We start from the raw sequence: 21,912 nt of genomic DNA, 5'->3' as shown, positions 1-21,912 counted from the left end.
CATCTAAACATGCTTTTTATTGAAAACGATCCATTGTAAACACACCTGAAGAAGACTCCACAGCCGAAAAGTGGTGCTCTTTGTGTTGTGTCTCTTTACTTTTCCTTTCAGCATGGAATAAACCTTTGCCTGTTCTGTTGAAAAAAATAATAACACATTTTCATTTCTTTTTACTGGCAGACTCGCACCTTTCAGACATTTCCACATTTTAAGGCTGTCAAATTAACTATTATTTTTAAAAAGTCTTCTTGCACAAACTTTACAGCTGCTTCCATGCCAGGCATATATACTGTACATCATGTGAGCAGCACTTGAAACATAATGTAATTTTAACTGAAATTGTAGGCATTACTTCTGTGGAGCATGTTTCCCTTTAATTATTGACTTCTTGATTTAAGTAGTATTTGAAACAGTTTTAGCAGACAAATTAAAAGCAGTAAAATACTGCATTTTATTACAGTTCACAAAAATATAAGACATTTTTCAGTTTCTTGAATTATTCAGAATTGAAGGTTAGTGGCTCTGGCTCTCTCTCTGGCTAGTGGAGATCACCGCTCATGTGTAGTTCACAGTAATGCTTGCTATATACGTGTATTTGTTAGTTTTCTCCTTTGAAAAATAGTTTTTAACCATTTGAATCTAGCTTCTAAAAAATACCTCTGCAGAAACATTCATTTCTTTTTTTTGAATGAGTACTTTTAAGAAATTGAAAGTGGTATAACACATCACACAACGGAAGCAAACAAAGAAACACAGCAAACAGACTTGTTGAAACCAAGAATAATACTCAATTATACTAAATCTTTAGTGTAAGGATAGGTTTTATGCAAGATTTTGAAGTTCCCAAGATGTGGTGCTACACGCAAGAAGGCTCAACTACCTTACTGCATGGAATTTGTTCTTTAGCAAAGCAAAAAGACCACATTCAGCAGATTCACAGCTGGCCCGCACTCAAGCCCTCAAAAATATTTGGCTAGACCATTCAATAATACATAAGAACCTTAAAGTTTACTCTAAAGTTGTACATTTTACAGAGGATGGGTGTACCTTTGGTTAGCACAAAGGTCACCTGAAATCTTGTCAAATTGAAGCTGGCTTAGTAATATTTGAAGATAGTGTAAGGCATTACAGTAGTCTAACCACGATTTAATAAAAACGTGTCTAAATATTTAAGCAGGGTCTTAATTGAGCCGAGGTAAGCAGTTGAGGGGAAAAAGTCAATGTTAAATTCCTAACAGGCTCGCCCCCAGTGACATACTTGACATGATAACACAGGTCAAAAGTAACAGAAAGCCTTTGGATTTTCATGAAATGTTTGATTAAAGCAGTCAACAAGTGCACTTCAGTATTCGAGTCCCAGCACTGAGCTTTTCGGAACACCCTGTGTAAGTGGGACAGTTTCAGATTTGCATGTATGCAAAATGGGAGCCAAGCCACTGAAAGGAAAAACTAAATGATGAAAAGATGAAAATGAAATAAAGAATGTCACCTAGAAAATTTCCAAGCAAACCAGTAGGATGCTGTGATTGATAATATCAAAAGCAACACTTACATCCAGAAAAAATATATCATGAGCCAGAAACTATCAGAAGATCATTAACCAGTTTAACCAGGGCTCTTTCATTGCTGTGTTTCTTCTTAACACTGACTAAAAAGGCTCAAAGAACTCATTAGATGCAAGATGATATTGTAATTGAGCTGTTTCCACCACTTCCTGAAACTAGCAAATTGAAAATAGGGCAGCAGTAAAGTACCTGAGGGATCTTACCATTTTAAATGCAATATCAGCAGGCTTTAATTTTAATTAGATTTCAGGGGCTTGTTGACCAGATAAGGTAGTAGGACCAGTAGGTAATTTGAGATATTATTTTTATGGTTGTAGGAATAGGGTTCAGGACACAGATTATAGGTCTCATTTTGCCTATTAACTCAGTTACGTAGACAACATCAAAAGCAGGACAGTAAGGGAAACTTCTTTACCTTTCAATCCTATTTTTTTATACAGGTATTACTGATTTGAGCCAATATTGTTGTGGATTGTTGTGCTTTTGGGATAGCTGCTGAGGTTTTTGCTATGAGATATTCCTTCATACATCTAAAAGCCTAGATTGAGTGCAAAAGATTAATATGTCTCAAGATAATGTTATGGCTCACTGAGTCCGTCATTGAATAAGTCTGCATGTGGTATGCTACATATTTTGCCTGCAATAGTAGAATTAATAATCTGAATGATCCAAAGCATCTTCGTCTGTTGATGATGGCAGATAAGGTTCTGTGTTTCACTGTCGCTCTTAAAGGCAGATTTGAAAACATGCTTGACCACTGTGAAGACACTAATATCAAATGGCATATCGCTGGTAAGAGAAGATAAGGAAACATTTTCAGCTAACAATTCTAGGAATACATCAATACCCAAACCCTGTTTTTAAAATAGAAAAAAAATAGTTATATTACTTGAAAGAGCTTCACTAAATTTTTAATAGTCATGAGATGGGAAACTGCCTGTGGTGTTGTGCTTCTTAATGTGCAAGAGCAATTTACATTTTGCTCCCAGTTGTTGAAATGAAACTAAAACTGACAGAGCAGTCCTTTAGGTTTAGTCATCCTGCTGTTGTGTTTTCATATCTTTTGCTTTACCAACAAACGAGAAGCTGAAGGCCTGAAACAAACCCATGTAGTTGTAATAATGCAAGAAAGGTTACAAAAAGAGGCCAGTGAAAAACTTAAATTTTCCAAGTTGAAATGACATTCAGTTCCTTCCAAAATAATGGGTCAGCAAAGTAAAAACGAAAGTTTTGCTTTTCAGTCAAGTACCTTCCTATCTGTAGATGCCTTTTTTTTCCTTTTTCCTATCCGTATCGTTAGATTAATGTGAATGATAAGTGTGTTTTATTTTTGAAGCAGTTCCAAGCATACAATGGATTAATGTTAAAACAAAAACGTACTTTGTGTTCAAACCAATTATTTCAAGTGACTGTAAGTACTGGGACACATTCACTTATAGGATTGTAGATTACAGAGTGTAAAAGTCAGTATTGGGTTGCAAATCCCTTTGAGACACTCACCACATGAATTCTATGACCCACTGAGCTCACTAAAAACTTTCTGCAGTCATTTGAGATGCTTTAGTTCTGCCAGTTTCAGTTCTTGCCTGCTCTTGGGGTGTTCTGACATCAATTATTTCTTCAACATATAATGTACGTGCTCAATTACATTTAAATGTAGAGATGAATTTGGCCAGACTTAACATTTGTTTTCTGCTGATGAACTCCTTGTTTGTATTGGCGGTGTGTTTTAAGTCATCGTCATATTCTATTGTAAAGCATTGCCCGATTAGTATCAAAGAATTTTCATTTATAAAATGTTACTGTAAACTTCAGATTCTCTTCTGATGCTGCCATCATTCGGCCACATCATCTATAATGACAGGTGAGGCAGCCACAGATGCCCAGATTGTGATGTTACGTCCACTATGCTTCACTGATGAGGTGTTTTTCTAGGGAGCATGAATGATTTACTTTTTTCTCAGCACTTTTAACCTTTCAATTCACTTTGGCAGAAGATTATCTTGATCTTATTCGTCCATAAAATTCTGATTCAAAATGCTCCTGGCTCATCTTTGTACTTCTGTTAATTCTATTATAATTATAATCTGACTTTTCTGTGCTGATGAGTTGTTTACATTTTGTGATGTAGCTTTTTGTAATTCTGCTCTCAGCCTTCTACAAACTGGATTTTGATACCTTCAGCCCTGCTCTCTGGAGGTTGTTGGTGATCTCACTGACAGTTGTTTTAGGGTTTTTCTAGATAGCTCTGATAATTTGTCTGTCATCAACTGCATATGTTTTTCTCAGCTGATTGGTAATTTCACCTGAGGTTTCTTTTACATTGTGGTTCAAATGGTTGATCTCGGTATTCCCAATTCCTATACTGTGGTTCTGATTTGCTTGTTTTCTTTAAGCTTCGATGTTTTTTAAGAAAAAGTTATTTGCTTTTCATTTCAATTATATACCACTCTGAAGTATCTATTCTGAAGTCAAAGTGAACAGAGTTGATAGGATGTTCAAAGCTCTACATGTGCCTAATTACCCACCAATGAACACTTGACCAAGAAACACATGAATCAATACTTTAAAACTCACAACACCTAAAAATAAATAGGGTTAGAATGGTCAGTTTCATTCAACCAAGACAGTAAAACTGAAATGATGATATTAAGCATTAAATACTTCGAAGCATATAGCAGTCTACATTTTCATGAGAGCCTATTGTTAAAATTCCAGTTTAAACTTCACTATCCCTATATTTTTGGAGGGCACTGTAAACTATATGTTAGGTGTTATATGGTTAAATAGTCACACATAATGACTGCTTCATGTAATGTAATTGTAGCCCTCTTTGCTGTTTTCAGAAATATACAATGAGTATAAGTGATGTTTTTGTCTGGTTTTCTGACTGCTAAAATCACTTTGTGCTTTGTTTACACGCAGCAAGGAGTTATGGGAGAAGACGAGGTAATGCACTTCTGTGTTTTGCTGTTTGGGTTCAGCATGATTCCCAGTGGTTGGCAATTAATTCAATGACCGTAATCAGTGCATGTTGTTGACTATTGATTTAAAATTCTACTTCTTCAGCTTCAGTTTTTATGTTGAACAGAACACTTTTGTTTAAATTATAAAATATATTTTATCAAATATATTGTCTAGTTATTACTGTATCTTAATAATACTTTACATCCATTCACTATCTGACTTTATCCCTCTTGGATAAAAATGTGACTATACAGTGTATAACACTGTATAATTTTTACTGAATGAGTCGAATTGACCTTGTTTAAAAAATAACTTTGGAGTGCATGTAACGCTAATTAATTTTATATAGTCCAAATCAGATCAGTTAGGCAGATAATTTTAATTACACCAATTATTTTGCTCCTTTTAATGTTAAATAAATCCTTTATACTTTAAAATTAATTGCAGGGGTGGAGATGTGGTTGTGGAAAGACTGCTGGGTGCTCCAGTCCCATTTAATCTGTAATAAAACTCATATTTACCAGAAGTCCTTGACTGCTTGTACAATGATGTAACCTTGCAGTAGCAATGAAGAATGTGATTATATTTCAAAAAGTTCAAATAAACAAAGCCCTTAAATAGACCACAGAACTATCACGGTTTGGTAGAAGTCTGTAGCTCTCCTCAGGTTTAATAAAGTCATGAGATGCTTTAATCAGTAGTCTCTATCCATTGTGTTTTCCAAGATGTTAAGGTATTTAAAACTTGATTTTTTTACATCAAATACACATATAAATTCCAGTCTGGTGTTCCCCAAATGATGTGTGTAGTGCATTTAAATGCAGCATTCTACATTATTAAAGAGCTGTACACTACAGCCCATTAAATAGGCTGTCATTGTATAAGGCTTGTGGATAATTGAAACTTGCATTATTAAGTAAGGTGTTTCCAAAAAAAAAACAAATAATTAGAGGTTGGCACAATCTAATCATACTTACATAATCATACTGTTTTTTCTCATAGTGGCTAGTATTTTTATTTTGTGTAGTATAATGTATTCTGTTGGCCAGGATAACCATGAAATAAACAGCCGTAATGTCATTCATTTCTATCTGATGTATGTTTCTGAAGATGAATTAGGTTAAAATTGTGAAACTTTACTTACATGAGGAAATGTTTTCCTCAACAATACACCGCTTACTGTAAACCTGTCTCAGAGGACTCATTCACTGAAGTTTGTAGTCACAGTACTTTGTTTTAGAAGGCCTTTAGCAAAATACTTCCCGTGCCTTTCAGGCCTTCATGCTTGTTAAAACAATAGCAGGACAAGTAAGTTCTCTATAATTTCAGTTGTAAAAGATGAACATGTATTCTAAGACTGTAAAGGCTGCTTGTATCGGTACACACATCATGAATTTAATTAATGGTTGTTGCCAGGAGGCTATTTCATTGAACTCGGTGGACAGCCTTATTCTGCGGTCTGTGTCTGAAATCACCAAGAGCCAGCTCCCTTGGACTTAATTCTCTAGAGAGATTTTTTTTTTTATCCTCTTGTTCTTTATGATGTAGAGGTTAATGCAGATCTGTATGTGAGCCCTCAAGCCAAGATCAGATCTCCTCTGGGACCTGAGCAGGCACTGTCTTGGCTACATGGTGCACGTAACAAATTAAACAGTGCTCCAGATTTGCCAGGTCCTCCACTAGGGAGTCAATTTTTGCTTTATTTTCTTGTCTACAGCAGCATAGGAAATCCATTTTTTTCTACTTTTAATTTTTTGTGCTTGTATGAAGCATAATTATGATATACGGTGCACAGTGCAAAGAGGCTTTTTTTATTTTTGTAACATTTGTTTTTCCTTTCACATGGTCATTGAGTAAAGGAGTCTTTTCTAGGAAATCCCTGTCATAGAAACATGCTCATTTCAATTCTGCTGTGGATTTGGTGGCAGCTTTTCTAGGACAGTTGTTATTTTTGCTTTTAAATATTTAATTTATAGTTTGCTATATGTCTGTGTGATTGATCAGGTAGCAAGCAAACTTGCACCTTGAAAGAGTATTTGAGTTGTACAAGAAGTTGCATAATGTGTAAGGATACCAGATGGCATTACCAGTTATCTTCTTTTGTACCATTTTCTACTGTTATTTTTAGTTAATCTCAACCCCCCCCCCCCCATAGAATTGCATATGGTGGCAATGCTAACCATCTACTGTACCTAGACATTACCTAGAAATATTTAAATATCCCTTTATCCTCAATTTCACCAGTTGTTTATATATTTTATTATGAAATTACTTTAATATTATTCAAAACAGCTTACACTTACAGAGTTCACTATTGGAAAAAAGTTCATTTCAGTCCAAAAACAAGAGGCACTACCTTACACAAAAGATTGTGGGAGTCTGGAACAAGCCTTCACGTTAGCTGATACCATCTCTTCTTTCAAGAAATGACTGGTCTCAAATCAATAAGGAGCTAAATGGGCCAAACAGCCTTTTCACATTAGCAGACTGTTCTTAGTACAGATGGCTAGTAGGCTTTTAAGAACTGCTCTGAAAGTGTAAAAGTAATCTTAACTCACTGTTGTATAGTGCTCAGCATAATGGAAATGAAACACTGACTAATGTGCTGTTTTGTACTTACCTGTTCAGTGCAAGTTCTGCACCATTGTAAGGAAAATGGAAAATGTGTTTTGACTGCTGCAGTTCTGATTCATCAAAGTCATTTTTAATGTGTAAAGTGCTAGTTATAAGTAGCTGTTTTAATTGGGTTTTTTTTCCGCTTTGGAGGGAAACTCAAGTAAAGAGAGGAAGCATTTTTTTCACATCTATGTTTATTCATATGGCATTGCTTAACTGTTCCTGAAAACAAGAAGGGTTTAATGTTACATAAAGAATAGGTAACACATATTTTTTCACATTTCAGTCCACTTTTTTATACATTGCATGCCTGTAAGTTTCAGTGCAGTTTGTAACAATGGATCCGGCAGTCTCCGGGGGATTTGCAGGCGCCTAACCTGTTCTGTGCTTGCTTCTCAGGACGCTCCTCCCTGTTCCCTATCGACGACGGTCTCCTGGATGACGGGCACAATGATCAGGTGGTCCCTGGCGTCCTCAGCTCTCCCAACTGCTACTCCCACCAGAATGGCGAGCGTATCGAGCGCTTCTCCCGCAAGGTGTTTGTTGGTGGCCTACCCCCAGACATTGATGAAGGTGAGAAGACGTTGACTATGTTTAATAATGCAGCAGCTCTTCCCCAAGGGAGGAGTGGGGTGTTGTGAAGCTGTCATGCTCCATTATTTACAAGACCAGCTGGCAGCTCCTTGATTAAAAGAAACCACTCTTAATTAATTCTTTATATTTTCTACAGGGAAATATAAAAGCAGGAAGGGTATTGTAGGCGTCCTTCAAGAAGGGGAAAAAAAAGGATAAATAGCAGGCTTGCCGGTTTCATAATAAAACGAAGGTGTTTGTCCAGATCTTTTTAAGGATAGATGTCAATTACGTTCTTCCTTTTTGGTTATTTTCTGTAGATGAAATCACTACAAGTTTTCGACGCTTCGGACATCTTGTGGTTGACTGGCCTCACAAGGCAGAGAGCAAATCCTACTTTCCACCAAAAGGTAATGAAGATCGAGGTGTACAGCTTCACTCCTCTGTGGTCATACTCACAGACCTGACATTATTTTCAGAAGCTAGATCATTACAGAATGGATTATGTTTTAGGTGTTTAGTCTGAAAATTGCTACCAAGTTGAGGAGCACTATTTACACTAAATATATTCATTAACTATATTTCCATTTCATTATGAAATGTGTGTGGTTTTTAATTTTCAGCTCTTATGTATAAGCATTTTAACACATTGAAATGTTTAGACTTAGTAAGATTTCTAGCTTCCAAGGGGACTTTTTTATTAATCTCTGCAGAACAAGTTTAATGTTGCTTAGTTGATTATTTAACCAAACCATGTCTGTTTAGTACAGTATCATTATGCACACACTTATAAAGGCAGATGTTGAGTATTTGTTCACATTTATAATGTAGTCAGGGAAGTAATTAGGCAGTGCATTTGAGGCTACAGTGTGCACAGCGGACCCAGAGGTAATCATAAATTATACATAAATTATTCCCTCTTTTGCGTAAAGTAGTAGTGACTAAGTTGGCGCAGCTCCTCTGTAACAAAAAAAGGAAGCTACCTTTCTGCTCATTGTATATTTAGCTAGAAATGTTTAACATAATAAAGTAGGAAGATGGCTTACACATGAGAAAAGAATGCTGTGTGCATACTCTGAGTTGCAGATTGAAGACAAAGTCACACAGTTATTTTGAAAGCTGCTGTCTCACTTATTGATGCAACCTCCCACAAAGATACATTATTGTATACATTTAGCCCTGCACACAATTTACAGTTTAAATTGCAGCATCACCATTGTAATCAATTGAGATACAAGTTTTATAATTAACTTCAAAGACAAGGAAAAAGATTGAATGTTTCCTCCTCTTGATCGATTGAACGACATTTAATTGTTTGCCAGGTTATGCGTTCCTGCTGTTTCAAGAGGAAAGCTCAGTCCAGGCCTTGATTGATGCCTGCCTTGAAGAAGATGGAAAACTTTACCTGTGTGTATCTAGCCCTACAATCAAGGACAAGCCTGTAAGTAAAGCAGTGATCTGAAAGCTTTCCTGATAGAAGAGCACAATGCGTGGTTAGAAACAGAAACTGTAGAACATTTCTTGCTCTGATTGTCCACATGAGAAGGGAATAGCTCAGCAGAGTTGATTATAAAATATTTCAGTGATCATTTATAAACATTTTCTTACTAGTAACACCTGAATTTAACAATCTTTTGTTTTTTTTAAGTTAGGTATGCACCTGTTCTTTATGTTTATTTTGGCTAATGTATAGCTCTACTTTTATTTACTTTGGGAGAATAACATTTAGAACATCCATCTGGTACTGTGATCCCTGTAACATTCTTATTTCTAATAAAGAAGAAAAATAATATTCATCAGTGGAATGATTCAAACGTTAATATCCTGAAAGAATTACATATAATTCCTCATTATACAGAGACTGTAGCAATGTAGCTGAAAAAAAAATGTAAACAGTTTCTTTGTTATACTACATGGATGCTTCTACCAAAGCACCCCTGTATCATTAATTGCTTTCTATCATTGTTGATTTTGAACTTCAGGGAAATAATTGCTAACTAAAAGCCTTGACTTCTAACCACAGGTTTTTTAGATCAACATTTGTTTTTTCTCATCAGATTTTATACACCTTGGGAATGTCATACTGCAGCCCTAATGAAACATTTCATGTGTCTCTGAATGTTTTGTTCGTACATAACAGAATCTTTTTTTTGTTTGTTTTAATAGGTGCAAATCCGGCCCTGGAACCTGAGTGACAGTGACTTTGTCATGGATGGTTCACAGCCACTGGACCCTCGTAAAACCATTTTTGTAGGAGGAGTTCCTCGACCCCTGAGAGCCGGTAAGCTGAGAAACAGTAGGGCATAAATGTTATAGGAGTGATTGAACACAGATTTTACACTAGAAATATTTGACTGGAATTAGTTACTCATGTGTGTGTGAAGGTTAAAAAACTTAACTTTAAAAAAATTCCATCTACACAGCGGCAGAAAAATTTTGTCTTTAGATTACATCACACAGGGTTAAAGAGGTATGCTGTAAATCTCAAATATCCAGGGGAGGGACCGTTTTTTAGGGTAGGGTGATGTTGAGATACACTGCGGGGCCACTATAAAATTGGGAGGGATCCCCCTGTCTGAGCCCCACCTGCCTTTTATAGTTTTAAACTATAAATGGGTATCATAAAACTATAATGGGTATTTAAAGTCATAAAATAAAATTGGTAAAACATCTAACCCATTTATTAAATTTCTCTTCATTATGTGGGTTTTAAAAGAATGGTCAATAAAAAGAACCCATTTCGTACAACTGGAAAGAAGTGTTGGACGCGTCTGTCTGGATTTCCAATATGTACTTTTACAAATGTGTGGAGAAGCACTGCAACTATTTGCTGACGAGTTACAAGTTATAACTTGGAGCTCTTGTTCCTTCACAGTGGAGCTGGCTATGATCATGGATCGTCTGTACGGAGGAGTTTGCTATGCAGGAATTGACACTGACCCTGAGCTAAAGTATCCGAAAGGCGCAGGACGTGTGGCTTTCTCCAATCAGCAGAGCTACATCGCGGCCATCAGCGCTCGCTTCGTTCAGCTGCAGCACGGGGATATTGATAAACGGGTAAGGGAAGCTTGCACTTTCTCTGGTTTCTCTAGAGAGACGGAAGAAATACTGGGGGAACAATTCAAGCCTCCTTTTCATGGACGTTGAACTGCATAGCAAAAGAACTGCTTTTGAGAGTACACAAAGTTTTTGAACAACATAACAGTACCACAGTAACTTATAGAGGCCAATGAGCTGCTTGACAATAATGGAATAAAAATCACTTCTACTGTCTAGCAGTAGCAGTTTGATTTTGAATAATATATGTAGTTGCTGGTTTTCACCAAGTTTGAAATCTCTTGGGTTAATTTCTATTTGTATCATTCAAGTAACTTATTTTTGCCTTATATAAATGAAGAAAATCAGCTGATTTTCCAGTGTTAATTATCTTTCATCTTAGATAGTTTTATGTTAAAGCTACTTTGCATATTTTAAATTATTATGGTAAAATGTTACAATATGTATTCATCAGTGTTTCTCTGAATGCATAATTAATGTATTATTTGCAGATGGCTGTAATGAGGACTATAAATTATAAACGGAAAATATAGACATTAATTCATTGCACTAGTGTTAAGCTACACAGATGTGACAGTAATGCTTATCAGGTTCTTAGTGGAATCAGTGGAATCCAATGGCAGTGGAAGTGGAACCACAAATCCTGGAAGAAATCATGATTTTTAATGATTGACTCAGTTTGAGTTTCACTGCAGTTGTTGCTACAAAATTCAACATTCGTCTTTGTCATCACAAGGGCACCATTTCTCCAAGTTATTTTTCAGTCACAAATGACTACATGTATATTATGTATGCATAGAAGGTTTTGTAATGTCTTTTAAAATATTTAAGTTGTTAGGCTGGGTCTGAATATAACTGCACATACATATCAAATCACTATTTTAAATGAACTGACAAAAATAATTTATGGAGAGTTCAACCAACTGAAAAAAAGCCGTTGTGGCTAGACGTAATAACGTTGAGGCCTTCTGCACCAGATCTGAAATGTTTCTTAAGCTATTGTAAATGTATTTGTGTTCCCACAAAAGCCTGATGACTCAGAAATAAATATAATTGTTAAAGATTTGAGTTAAATTCAACAGTCAAGCCATTTAAAGCACATTTCCTACTTTAACATTGTGGCTTAAAAGTAATAACATTGAGGCCTTCTGCAACAGATCTGAAATGTTTCTTAAGCTATTGTAAATGTATTTGTGTTCCCGCAAAGCCTGATGACTCAGAAAAAAATATAATTGTTAAAGATTTGAGCTAAATTCAACAATCAAGCCATTTAGGCACATTTCCTACTTTAAATGTTTTTTTTTTACATTGCATATTTAGGCAAAGGGAAAAAAAGGAAGCAATCTGTCTCAGCTTATTGAACTTGAAATCAAGTCTACAACAGTAAAGGATGTGTAACATTAAAAGCGTAGGCCAAGTTTAGTTATGTGATTTTTTTTTCCTGTTGGACTCATCTTTCAGAAACCCTCTGAAGTAATATATTCCTCATAGATATGGTAATAAATTCCATATATTATTGGCAGAGTTAGAAGCACATGAAGCTGAAGTCATCACTGTAGTAAAATTGCTCTCATCTGTTGGAACTGCCAAATTCAATGCCCATCAGGAGCAATCACTGTAATATCTTCTATCAAGCTCTATTGTTGTCGTGCAGAAAGCCCAGGGTAGCTTATCCAAACGGCCTGCGTGGTCAGCAGAGACTGCACATGCAAATTGCTCTCATTCAATGCCGAGTGTTCTCTGGCAGCAGGCACAGAAGGTACTGTCTATCAACCACAGATGCACAATGATTTTCTAAAGGCCTCCATAGGTTTACATTGCATTTTGTGTTTTGGGAATATTTTGTATCCCATTTGTCAGCATCCACTTTTTTATCCATTTTCCTCCTCATTTATCATCAACCAGTTTTGCTTATCCTTTGTAAAACTAGATAATTCTGAACTTCTCAGTTTGGTAGGGAGATGTGCAGTCAGGTTCGTATTTACCTTTAAGAAAAACAGATGTGATAGGAAATGGTGGTTTGAAACTCTTCAGAAGTGCTTTGTTTATTATGCTTCATATTATATTACATTCTATGATGCTGTGCCTGTGTAGTTTTGACTAGAAGAAAATTGCTGTGAGTTAAGGAAAGGTTTTTCAGCATGGCTTTGACCTGTTCCTGGACTGGGTTGTGTTTGTATAGCTTTGTATAGCTTTACTTTATGAATAATCATTGCTAGGTGTGATGCTGCATGGGGCTGTTCACAGCAGGGGCACTGGTTTTAGGTTTGAAGACAAAGTAAACTTTATTTATAGTGAACATTGCTGGCTTCAATTCTGGCATAGCAACAGCAGCGTATGGATATTCTAAGCCAAGCGGCTAGTATGGTAGCCCCGTAGCCCGTAGGGTTATCACTGTGTCTTGAATGGTGGTTCAGCAGCTGGTGCTGCAGTACACCAGCCTATGAGGAGTAACAGCAGCTGGTCTTCAGCCCGAAGGCTTGTGTTACAGCCGAGCGGCTGGAATCTTCAGCCCTGAGGCTGAAATTGTAGTGCGGCAGCTTCTGTTATAATAACACCGCAGGTATGGTGGTCCTACAGTCGATATAGGTATTCCCCCGTGTATTCTAGCTCTATCCTCTCTCCTCTTCACTCTCCTTTCTAGCTTTTCCCCTGTCTTCTTCTTTTCCTTTCTCTGTTTTCTCTCCTGGATCGGTGCTCTATTTTTGTGGGCTGAAGCAGGGAACACAGCTGATCCCTGCTCCAGTGATTGCCGGCTTTCACCATCTTGGGAGTGGGGTATCCAGTCAGCCATCTTGGGTAGAGGGAAAGCTTTAAAAAATTGCAGGAATCATCGTGGAAAGTAACGTCCATCAAGGTGCGGCATCACAAACAGCAACCAATCGTTGGGCATCAGCCTAATTTGCGGATTTGATTACTTTTGCAACTGTAACCGATGTGTGCCAAATTGGAATGCGATTTTATTTTTCAGTATTATTTGTTCATTTTTTAATTTTAATATCTTTGAGAATGAACATGATCCAGAAAATCTCCTTTTCAATTGAGATTGTCCGCACTAAATAATGTCTGGTTTTAATTTGAACTTTTCATAGCCAGATAAAGTGTTAGAGATTATATAAATGCCCAGCTGACTCGAAACAATTGTCTTTTGTTTTTTCACTGAAGGTGGAGGTCAAGCCATACGTGCTGGACGATCAGATGTGTGACGAATGCCAGGGAGCCCGCTGTGGGGGGAAGTTTGCCCCTTTCTTTTGTGCCAATGTCACTTGCCTGCAGTATTACTGTGAGTTTTGCTGGGCAAACATTCATTCTCGTGCGGGGCGCGAGTTTCACAAGCCGTTGGTGAAGGAAGGGGCTGACCGTCCGCGACAGATTCACTTCCGCTGGAACTGAAGGCCACGGCAGAGGATCAGCGAGACGACGCAAGAATGCATGTGGCTTATTATGAATGAAGATACCAAGACCTTGAGGCAGAAATAAGTGCATTCTTCTGCCTCTTACCCTAAGCTATCAATACAGTACATATATCTTTTGTAGCAGCCAAAACACTACAAGCCTCTGTTTTTCACCAAAACCCTACATCTCAGGCTTTACTAACTTTTTTGTGGTACTTTCATGTTTTTTAAAGAAAAAAAATGGATTTTTTGTAGTTTTTCAAATTATTTTTATATGTAAAATTTAAACTAGATATGAGAATGTTTTTTGCATGGGGGCGCACTGTCTGCTGCTATCTCCAGTGGGTGAAGCGTGCACTTATTTCTGGGAAACCTTGATTTTAAACTCTCTTAAGACCTGCCCCAAGTGATTTACCAAAGGTAGCAAAAATGATAGGAGGCAAAGTGAAACATTTCTGCCACAAAACAAATTTTATTTTTTATTGTTGCTATTTGCTGTGTATTCTTATTGAAAAATAGGGTTACTTTTTGCTCTCCATTTTGACTTGCAAAAAAATAATACCTCATTATATTAATCTGGTTTGTTATTAGCTATTTTAAACATTTTTAATCACAAGCTGTATTAGAAGCTTTGCTGCTATATATAGGTGTTATATATAATGCCATCTATTAATACGGGATTTAGAAAAGAAAACCGATAAACTGCATTGCAAGCTGAAATGCAGGTGGCACACGTGGCCTAAACTGCCATAATGATTTTAGAATGTGAAAACTGAACTGCATGTTTACTTATTAATATTCTCCATATGCATGCAATGTAAACATTAATGATACTTATAGGAGAAAAAAACAGTTACTAAAAACATATTAAAAAGCATGAACAAAATTACGGAAGCTAGGCATATTAAAAAAAATGATAAAAAAGTACCTTGCATGCATCAATGTGATCAGTTACCAGTGTCCTACATATATATATACAATAAGCAAACTTAGTTTTAGATTAGAATGTGCAGCCATTTTGTGACCTGGTGGTTAGTGAAATTTTGAAAAAAAAAAATGCAGACTGGATGTTATATCGTAGTTCCTGTGCAGTTTTTGTGATTTGTGGTTCTATTTAGTGTGGAGTGAGATTTTAGTGTAGTTACACTTTGTGATGTAGAACAAGACATAAAAAGAATATTCTGCCCCTTTTTAGCATGTAGATGAACATGGCTTCGACGTCCTCTGCAAACCAAAGATGGCCAGCTCACTGCTAGTAGCAAAATTCAGTAATCTAGGAAAAAGGAGGTCAAAGTAGTTTTTAGTATGGCTTTGCTATAGTTACTAATCCAGGTAAAGTCAAAATGGAGATAGTGTTTAAATAAGTGGATGATTGCATTGTGCAAATGTGCAGTTAGACTGGAACAAGAAGTATCTTTGGTTATAAGTCACTTTTACTTTATGCTGATCTATAAACCAGAATGATGCAGTATGTCTTTTGGTACTTTTGGAATACGCAGTGAGAAAGAAAAGTATGTTCTCTCAATAGTAACACTAAAAAAAAAAGGTAACACGATTTTCAGTTTAACAAAACTGGAAACTGGAATCAACAACAAATATCTGCTTGGAAAAAAAAAATGAAACCAACACCTTGGTTCAATTCATGTTAGAACTTCAGTCAGAGTTCAAGTTCAGTTCAGTTGACTTCTGTTTAACTTAAAGGCAGAATTTTAAGTTGAGTTGAGGAGATTTGAAATCTGCAATGTTGATTTCTGTAAAGCTCAGATCTGCCTTGGTGTTTAAAGAGCAAGGTCACAGAAGGATGAAAAAGAAAATGATCACAGTGAATGATAAAATATTGTGAAGTATCTTGTTTAAGTGGAATTGTGAGACTGTAAAACCATAAAGGATAAAGAATTGGCCCCCTAAGACCATTTAAAATTTCCTGTGACAACTTCCCCAGATGTTCATTGTATTACCAATCTGCAGAGTAACAGTCTTTGTGTGATGTTTTCTGATAGTGATAATACAAGGATGTTGCTCTAAATAACTCATAGGGACAATCTTTCTGTGAGCAGTGTTGATCTTGAATATGGGTGGTGGACTGCTGTGCTTTTTTTGTACTGTATTTTGTGTTTCATGCCCAAGTCTGCTGTTTTTATGGTGGTCGTGATTCAAGCTTTTAATGTTCAATGTCACTGCTGTGTTAAGGAGATGAGGTCTTTTTTTACTAACTTATTTATTTATGTTTTCTATTTGTTACTTACTCCTGGTCCTTTAGACTTTCTTCAGTTATTATTTCTTTCCCTGCCAAACCTTTGACAGTTTAGACCATTTGTTATGCACTACTTTTATATGTTTTTAGTCATTTTTAATTTTTCTTATTTATATTTCTCTTAATGGTTGGCTGTCTTTAAGGCATTAGGCGTTTTTTGTGCTATACATGTACCTCAACATTAATTCAAACGGAAAAAAAAAGACTTTTGTTCTTTCTCGGAACTTCTCCCTGTATTTTCATCTTAAGAGGTGATTTAATCAAATTTGTTGTCATAAGTTATTTAAAATAGTAAAAGGCTCTGAGCCTGACATGTATGTAAATTAATATACTAATCTAATATATTAATGACAGAAAAGAGTTGTTGCAAAAGGCAAATTACTCTTGCAGATTGAGGGATTACATGAAAAAAAAGCATGATAAACGGTGACAGAGTTATAATGATTAATCATTTTAGTTTATAGTTACATCTAAAATAAACTATACAGTGCTTTGGGAAAAAAATATATTTCTCTCCTAACTTTTAGTTTACTCCTCTCCATATTTTCTCTGATTTTGTTAAATTGCTATCCTCTGTAATAATGAGGTAGCAAGGGAAAAAAAGAGAGATACTTGTCATTAATCATGTTGCTACCGTAACACTCAGCTTTCCATGTTTTTTGTATGTAATACGTCTTATTTTATATTTGTTCAACACTGTTGCATGTTTTGGTAAGATCATATTTATTTCACTATTTTTGTAGACAAAATATCTATTTGATTTTGATTGTATTTTTCTATTTCAATAGGCTTTACACATTTTGTTTCCCCTTAATCTCTGTAATTTTGTCCAGATGCAGGGTTCTGCAGAAAAAAATATTCTAAATCCATGCAATCTTATATATTTTTCTCCATTGTTTTAAAGGAAGGAAACCTTAGTATTTATATTAAGTTCATGGAAAACACTTGAGATTTTATCCCTGTTGCATCTGGCCTCAGTAGGCCTTTCCTCAAAGATGCTACAAAACTTGAATATAACACATTTTGAAAGGCTGACTAACCTCGATTCTGTGTTGTGATGTGCAATACTGTTTCTAATGTTTGTATAAAAGAATAACAGTGTAAACCTTTTTAATGCAGATTTATTTTTTTCATTGCATATTTTGCAGATTTTATTATCCACAGTGTCATTTTTTACTGTCAAAAAAGAAACCCCTTTTGTCATTGCAACTATTTTTAAATCCAGATATCTTTGTACTGAAGTTAATGACTGTAATTATTTTGGATAGTGTTTTGCTAACAAAAGGAGAGACTTTTTCATGCATATTTCTATTTTGTTCCATTTTGTTGTTTTTTTTATTTAATTTTATTATTTTAATAGTAGCAAAATACTTGGAATAATTTTTCATATTATGTGTCATTAATATTATTTTGTATTTTTATGTGGAAATATATATATAATTTTATGATGCTAATTGCTAAAATTTATTTTATGTTGAATTATTTTTGGAGCTAAAATCTTTGTAATATTGTTAAAGTAACTAGTTTCTAAATCAGAGTTTGTGTATAGATTCACACAAGTGGTTTACGGAGTGTTTGGATTGTAATTATTACTGAATGGTTCTTTGATATGCAAATTAATATTTGGTTGATTTTTATTTTTGTTTTGTATTTAAATGGGGTGTTAATTAGTTTTATTCATTTCCTAAATAAAAACCCATTCTGTTTGGACACAAGAAGATCACCTTCAGCTTTGTTGTTTTTATTTTTGTATTTCTGTGCATCTTTTTTTATTCAGGTCAGGTGTTTAATTCTCCAGTCTTGTCTGTTGTACTGGTAATTTAACTCTGTAATGGAATAGTTTGCTGCCAACTATTTATATTACGTAATTTTTAAATATTTGTAATATTGTTGATTGAATTAATAAACCATTAAATTATTGGCATGTTTGCTTTTCACTGAAAATGATTTGGCCTTTATTGCTTGTGCTGAGGCAACCTTCTCCACAATACTACAGTTTTCCAGTTAAAATCCAGCTCATATTAAGGGTGTTTGCAGCAGCGCATGTAAGACATGAAACTTTCATTGTTCTCTCACACTGGCTGGTTGGTTTAGGTACAGAGTGTTGCTGACATTTAGTTTGGTTTTGTTTGGCTAATTGAACAGAAAATTTCATCCAGCTATTTCTTTAAAGAAGCCTGGACATCATTTCAACATCAGGACTGGATATTTTCTTCAGACTCACACAACCCATGAGTTTGTTTATCATTGTTCCTTTTACATATTTTATTATCCATAGCGTCACTTTTCACTGTAAAAAAATTAAACACATTTTATCACTGCAAACATTTTTTGCAATTAATTTTAATTTAAGAAAGGTTTCAAACTGGAGTTGGGCATTCAGCCCAATTTAGCCTATTTGGTAGTTAGTAGCTGATTGATCAGTGGATCTTGTCCACCCATTTCTTGAAGGAAATCAACTTCAACATGACTTGGTACATGTTCCGTACTCCGACAACCCTTTATGTACAGTAAATAAGTGCCTACTGTTCTCTGTTTTAACTGCACTTTCCCGTAGTTTCCACTTGTGTCTTCTGGTTTGTTTCACTGCTGATTCTGACAAGGTCCAATTGGGTTGACTTTGTCAGTGCCTTGGGGTATGTGGAATACTTGGATCATGTCCCCTCATGTTCTTTTCTGTAGAACACTTTAAAAGTTCAGTTCTTTCAGCCTGTCAGTGTAGGACATTCCTTTAAGCCCTGGAATGCATCTATTTGCTCATCTTTGGACTGATTCCAGAGCAGTAAAGGATTTTCTATAATGCCATGACACAAATTATACACTAAACAGTTGTTTAAATGAGGACTTACTAAGGCATTGTCTAATAACATCCCTTGGTTAAAATTCTACACTTTTAACAATACCGTATATCCTCCAGCTTTGTTTAACTTTGTATTGCTTTCCCACATTGTATAGAAGTTGCAAAGAAGTAGAATTTCATAGTACAATAATGATAGAATGTAGACCATCATTTTCTTGAACTAGCTGTGTAGTTTTATCAGTTGTTGCTGTGCTGTTGACAGTAATTTTTTTAAACAACGTTTAAACGTTTTGAAGCTAACCCTAAAAAGTGTTTTGAATGGAAACGCTAGCCTTCTGCATGATAATCTATCAAATTAAAATTTCAATATAGTTACCATTTTCTTTTTACATTTTAATTTCTAAATGACTTACTATAATTTGTATTATGTTTTTTCTGACTTCATGCAGGAAGTAAAGAAATTGCAAGATTATTTACAATTTATACATGGAATGCTTGCACAGTAGAATGAGATGTAAAGCCTTTTTAGCATTAGATTAATAAGATTTAATATAATTTTAATATAATATCATTTAATCTAATTTTTTAAAAAGTCATAACAAGAAGGGCTATACAGTGGTGCAGTGGTTAGCATTGATGCCTCACAGCCTTGGGGCCCTGGGTTAAATTTGTGGGCTGCTATTTGTGTGGTTTGTTCTTCATGTGTTCTTGTGGGTTTCCTCTGGGTGTTCAGGCTCCTTCCAGACACACTGGTAGGTTGATTGGCTTCTGGGAAGAGTGGCTCTGGTGTCCCATCCAGGGTGTATCTTTCCTTGCACTCGTTGCTTTCCAGGGTGGGGTAAAATGAATGAATGGATGTATAGTAAAGAATAATACTTTTGATGGATTCTCTCATCTGACAAGTGCTATGATTGAACAGGTTGCATCTTGTTCTGAAGTTCTCCGTGTGAGTGGGTCAGGGTGATTGTTTTTGGACCAATGATTGTTCTTTGGTCAAAGATTGTTAGCAGTCGTATGCAGTGCAGTTGCGAGCATTGCATCTTTTTAAACTGGCCTCATGTTCAATTGCACGATTTAATCCGATTTCACCTCTGACAAGGTGGCGTAGGCCTATATTGTCTTAAAAGATGTTAATATGATGTCTTGTACATTATTGTTTAATTGGAATTTCAGAAGAAACAATTTTACTTGGCATTTCGATGTTTTCATTAGTAGTTTATTGGTGAATATTTTTAATTTTATTCATTTTTTAAATTGTTACATATGCTTTAAACTTTGGTGATGTTTTGCTTTCCTAGTGTCGACTTTACTGTAGGTTCTGCATGGCAAAGCAGACATTCTTTCCATATCCACAACTATGTTTTGCTAATTTAGTGTGTGACGAGAGGCAAGTATATCTAAATATAGAAGTGTCACAGAATCAATACAGTTTTGAATACCTCATTTTTTTCTGTCTGTATTTCTTAAAAACACATATTTTGTGCACATTTTATGTGTCTAGTCTGTCTGTGCACAAGCACCACTGTGGCTATTGATTGTTGTGCTCCGAGTGGAAGAAACAGAGTGCAAAGTTTGCATTTTTCCATCGCTATTAATAGATCAAATGTGTAATTGGTGCCAGTCAAAATGTCAAGTGTGAGGCTGTGCTATGTTCAAAATTAAATCCTCAGCACTTAGACTGAAACCAGCAGCAAGGACATGAGTAAATATGGTTAACTGGGTTAAGGCTTCAATTTATAATCCTTCTGCCATTATTTAACATTATCTTCCCTTAATTGCATAAATTACCTTAAATTAATTTCCAACAATTTAAATTACATTTTAAATTAAATTTTAAAAAGTTAATCCAAAGACCATTTAAAGGAATGTCTTCATGGAATCCTGACTGTTTAGGAAACAACACTGCAAATAAAATAGATGGTTGAGCAATTCTCAACCATAAGTAAATATTAAAATAGCTTTTGTCAGTCACACAGGGAATAGGTAGATAATACAATGGTAGAGAAAATTTAACATAATGTCTTAACACAAGAAAAAATACAACCTCATTGCAAGATTTTTTCATCTTTAGCTAGAACGAAAATAAACAGTATTTGACTCAACTGTAAATAACAGTAAAACAATACTATTTTTTATTTCTAATGTTATGATACCAAAAGATCCCTGGCAAACAGTACTACAACACATACTGTTATGAAGTCATAACATAATTCATTAGATTCATTTACTGATTACTGTGAACTTTCACATTTAACTGCTCAAGTGCCCACTGAAATTATTTCATCTTTACTTTCCCACATTGTAAAAACACACCCCTATAAACACACCAATCAGATCAGCGAGTCTATAAGATGACCTTGACATTTTCTGTTGACTTAAGACTATGACTATCTTCAGATACATTTTTCAGCACACTACCCTGGGAGGGTTGATGAGTTAGCATCTTTACATAGGAAGAGGTTAATGTTCATTACTACAGATAGTGATATCTTATTTGTAGTTCAAATAAATGATGGATAATAATTGTCATTGTTTTTAATAGTCTTTGCTTGAGGCAGACCAGTGTGATGAGCAAGAGTCATTTACTGCACTAAAAAGAGATTGGGACACAATGACTAATAGATGACACTGTTCGCTCATACGGAAACAACACCGATGTTTCAGCATTATTTAATTTACCTACTT

The 21,912-nt window shown here is 35.3% G+C and overlaps 1 protein-coding gene across 4 annotated transcripts in view; it reads left to right on the top strand.

Annotated features, from left to right (window-relative positions):
• The window catches only part of cpeb2 (cytoplasmic polyadenylation element binding protein 2), a 57,915-nt gene extending 39,564 nt beyond the window's left edge, over positions 1–18,351 (top strand). For 2 of the 4 annotated variants that reach the window (XM_088926487.1, XM_088926485.1), the window contains 7 exons: positions 4,491–4,514; positions 7,548–7,721; positions 8,042–8,131; positions 9,044–9,162; positions 9,888–10,002; positions 10,597–10,778; positions 13,944–18,351. In XM_088926487.1, the coding sequence (XP_088782613.1) occupies positions 4,491–4,514; positions 7,548–7,721; positions 8,042–8,131; positions 9,044–9,162; positions 9,888–10,002; positions 10,597–10,778; positions 13,944–14,171 (932 nt within the window). In that variant the 3' untranslated portion in view covers positions 14,172–18,351. The remainder of the gene's footprint in view (positions 1–4,490; positions 4,515–7,547; positions 7,722–8,041; positions 8,132–9,043; positions 9,163–9,887; positions 10,003–10,596; positions 10,779–13,943) is intronic. The other 2 variants (XM_088926488.1, XM_088926486.1) reach the window with 1 other exon arrangement.
• The last annotated feature ends 3,561 nt before the right edge of the window (positions 18,352–21,912 follow it).

This window comes from Atractosteus spatula, chromosome 1 (assembly GCF_055471065.1).
Source record: "Atractosteus spatula isolate fAtrSpa1 chromosome 1, fAtrSpa1.hap1, whole genome shotgun sequence".
Taxonomy (NCBI): Eukaryota; Metazoa; Chordata; class Actinopteri; order Semionotiformes; family Lepisosteidae; genus Atractosteus; species Atractosteus spatula.
Note: the sequence above shows the minus strand (reverse complement) of the source record. Positions and strands in the feature narration are given on the sequence as shown.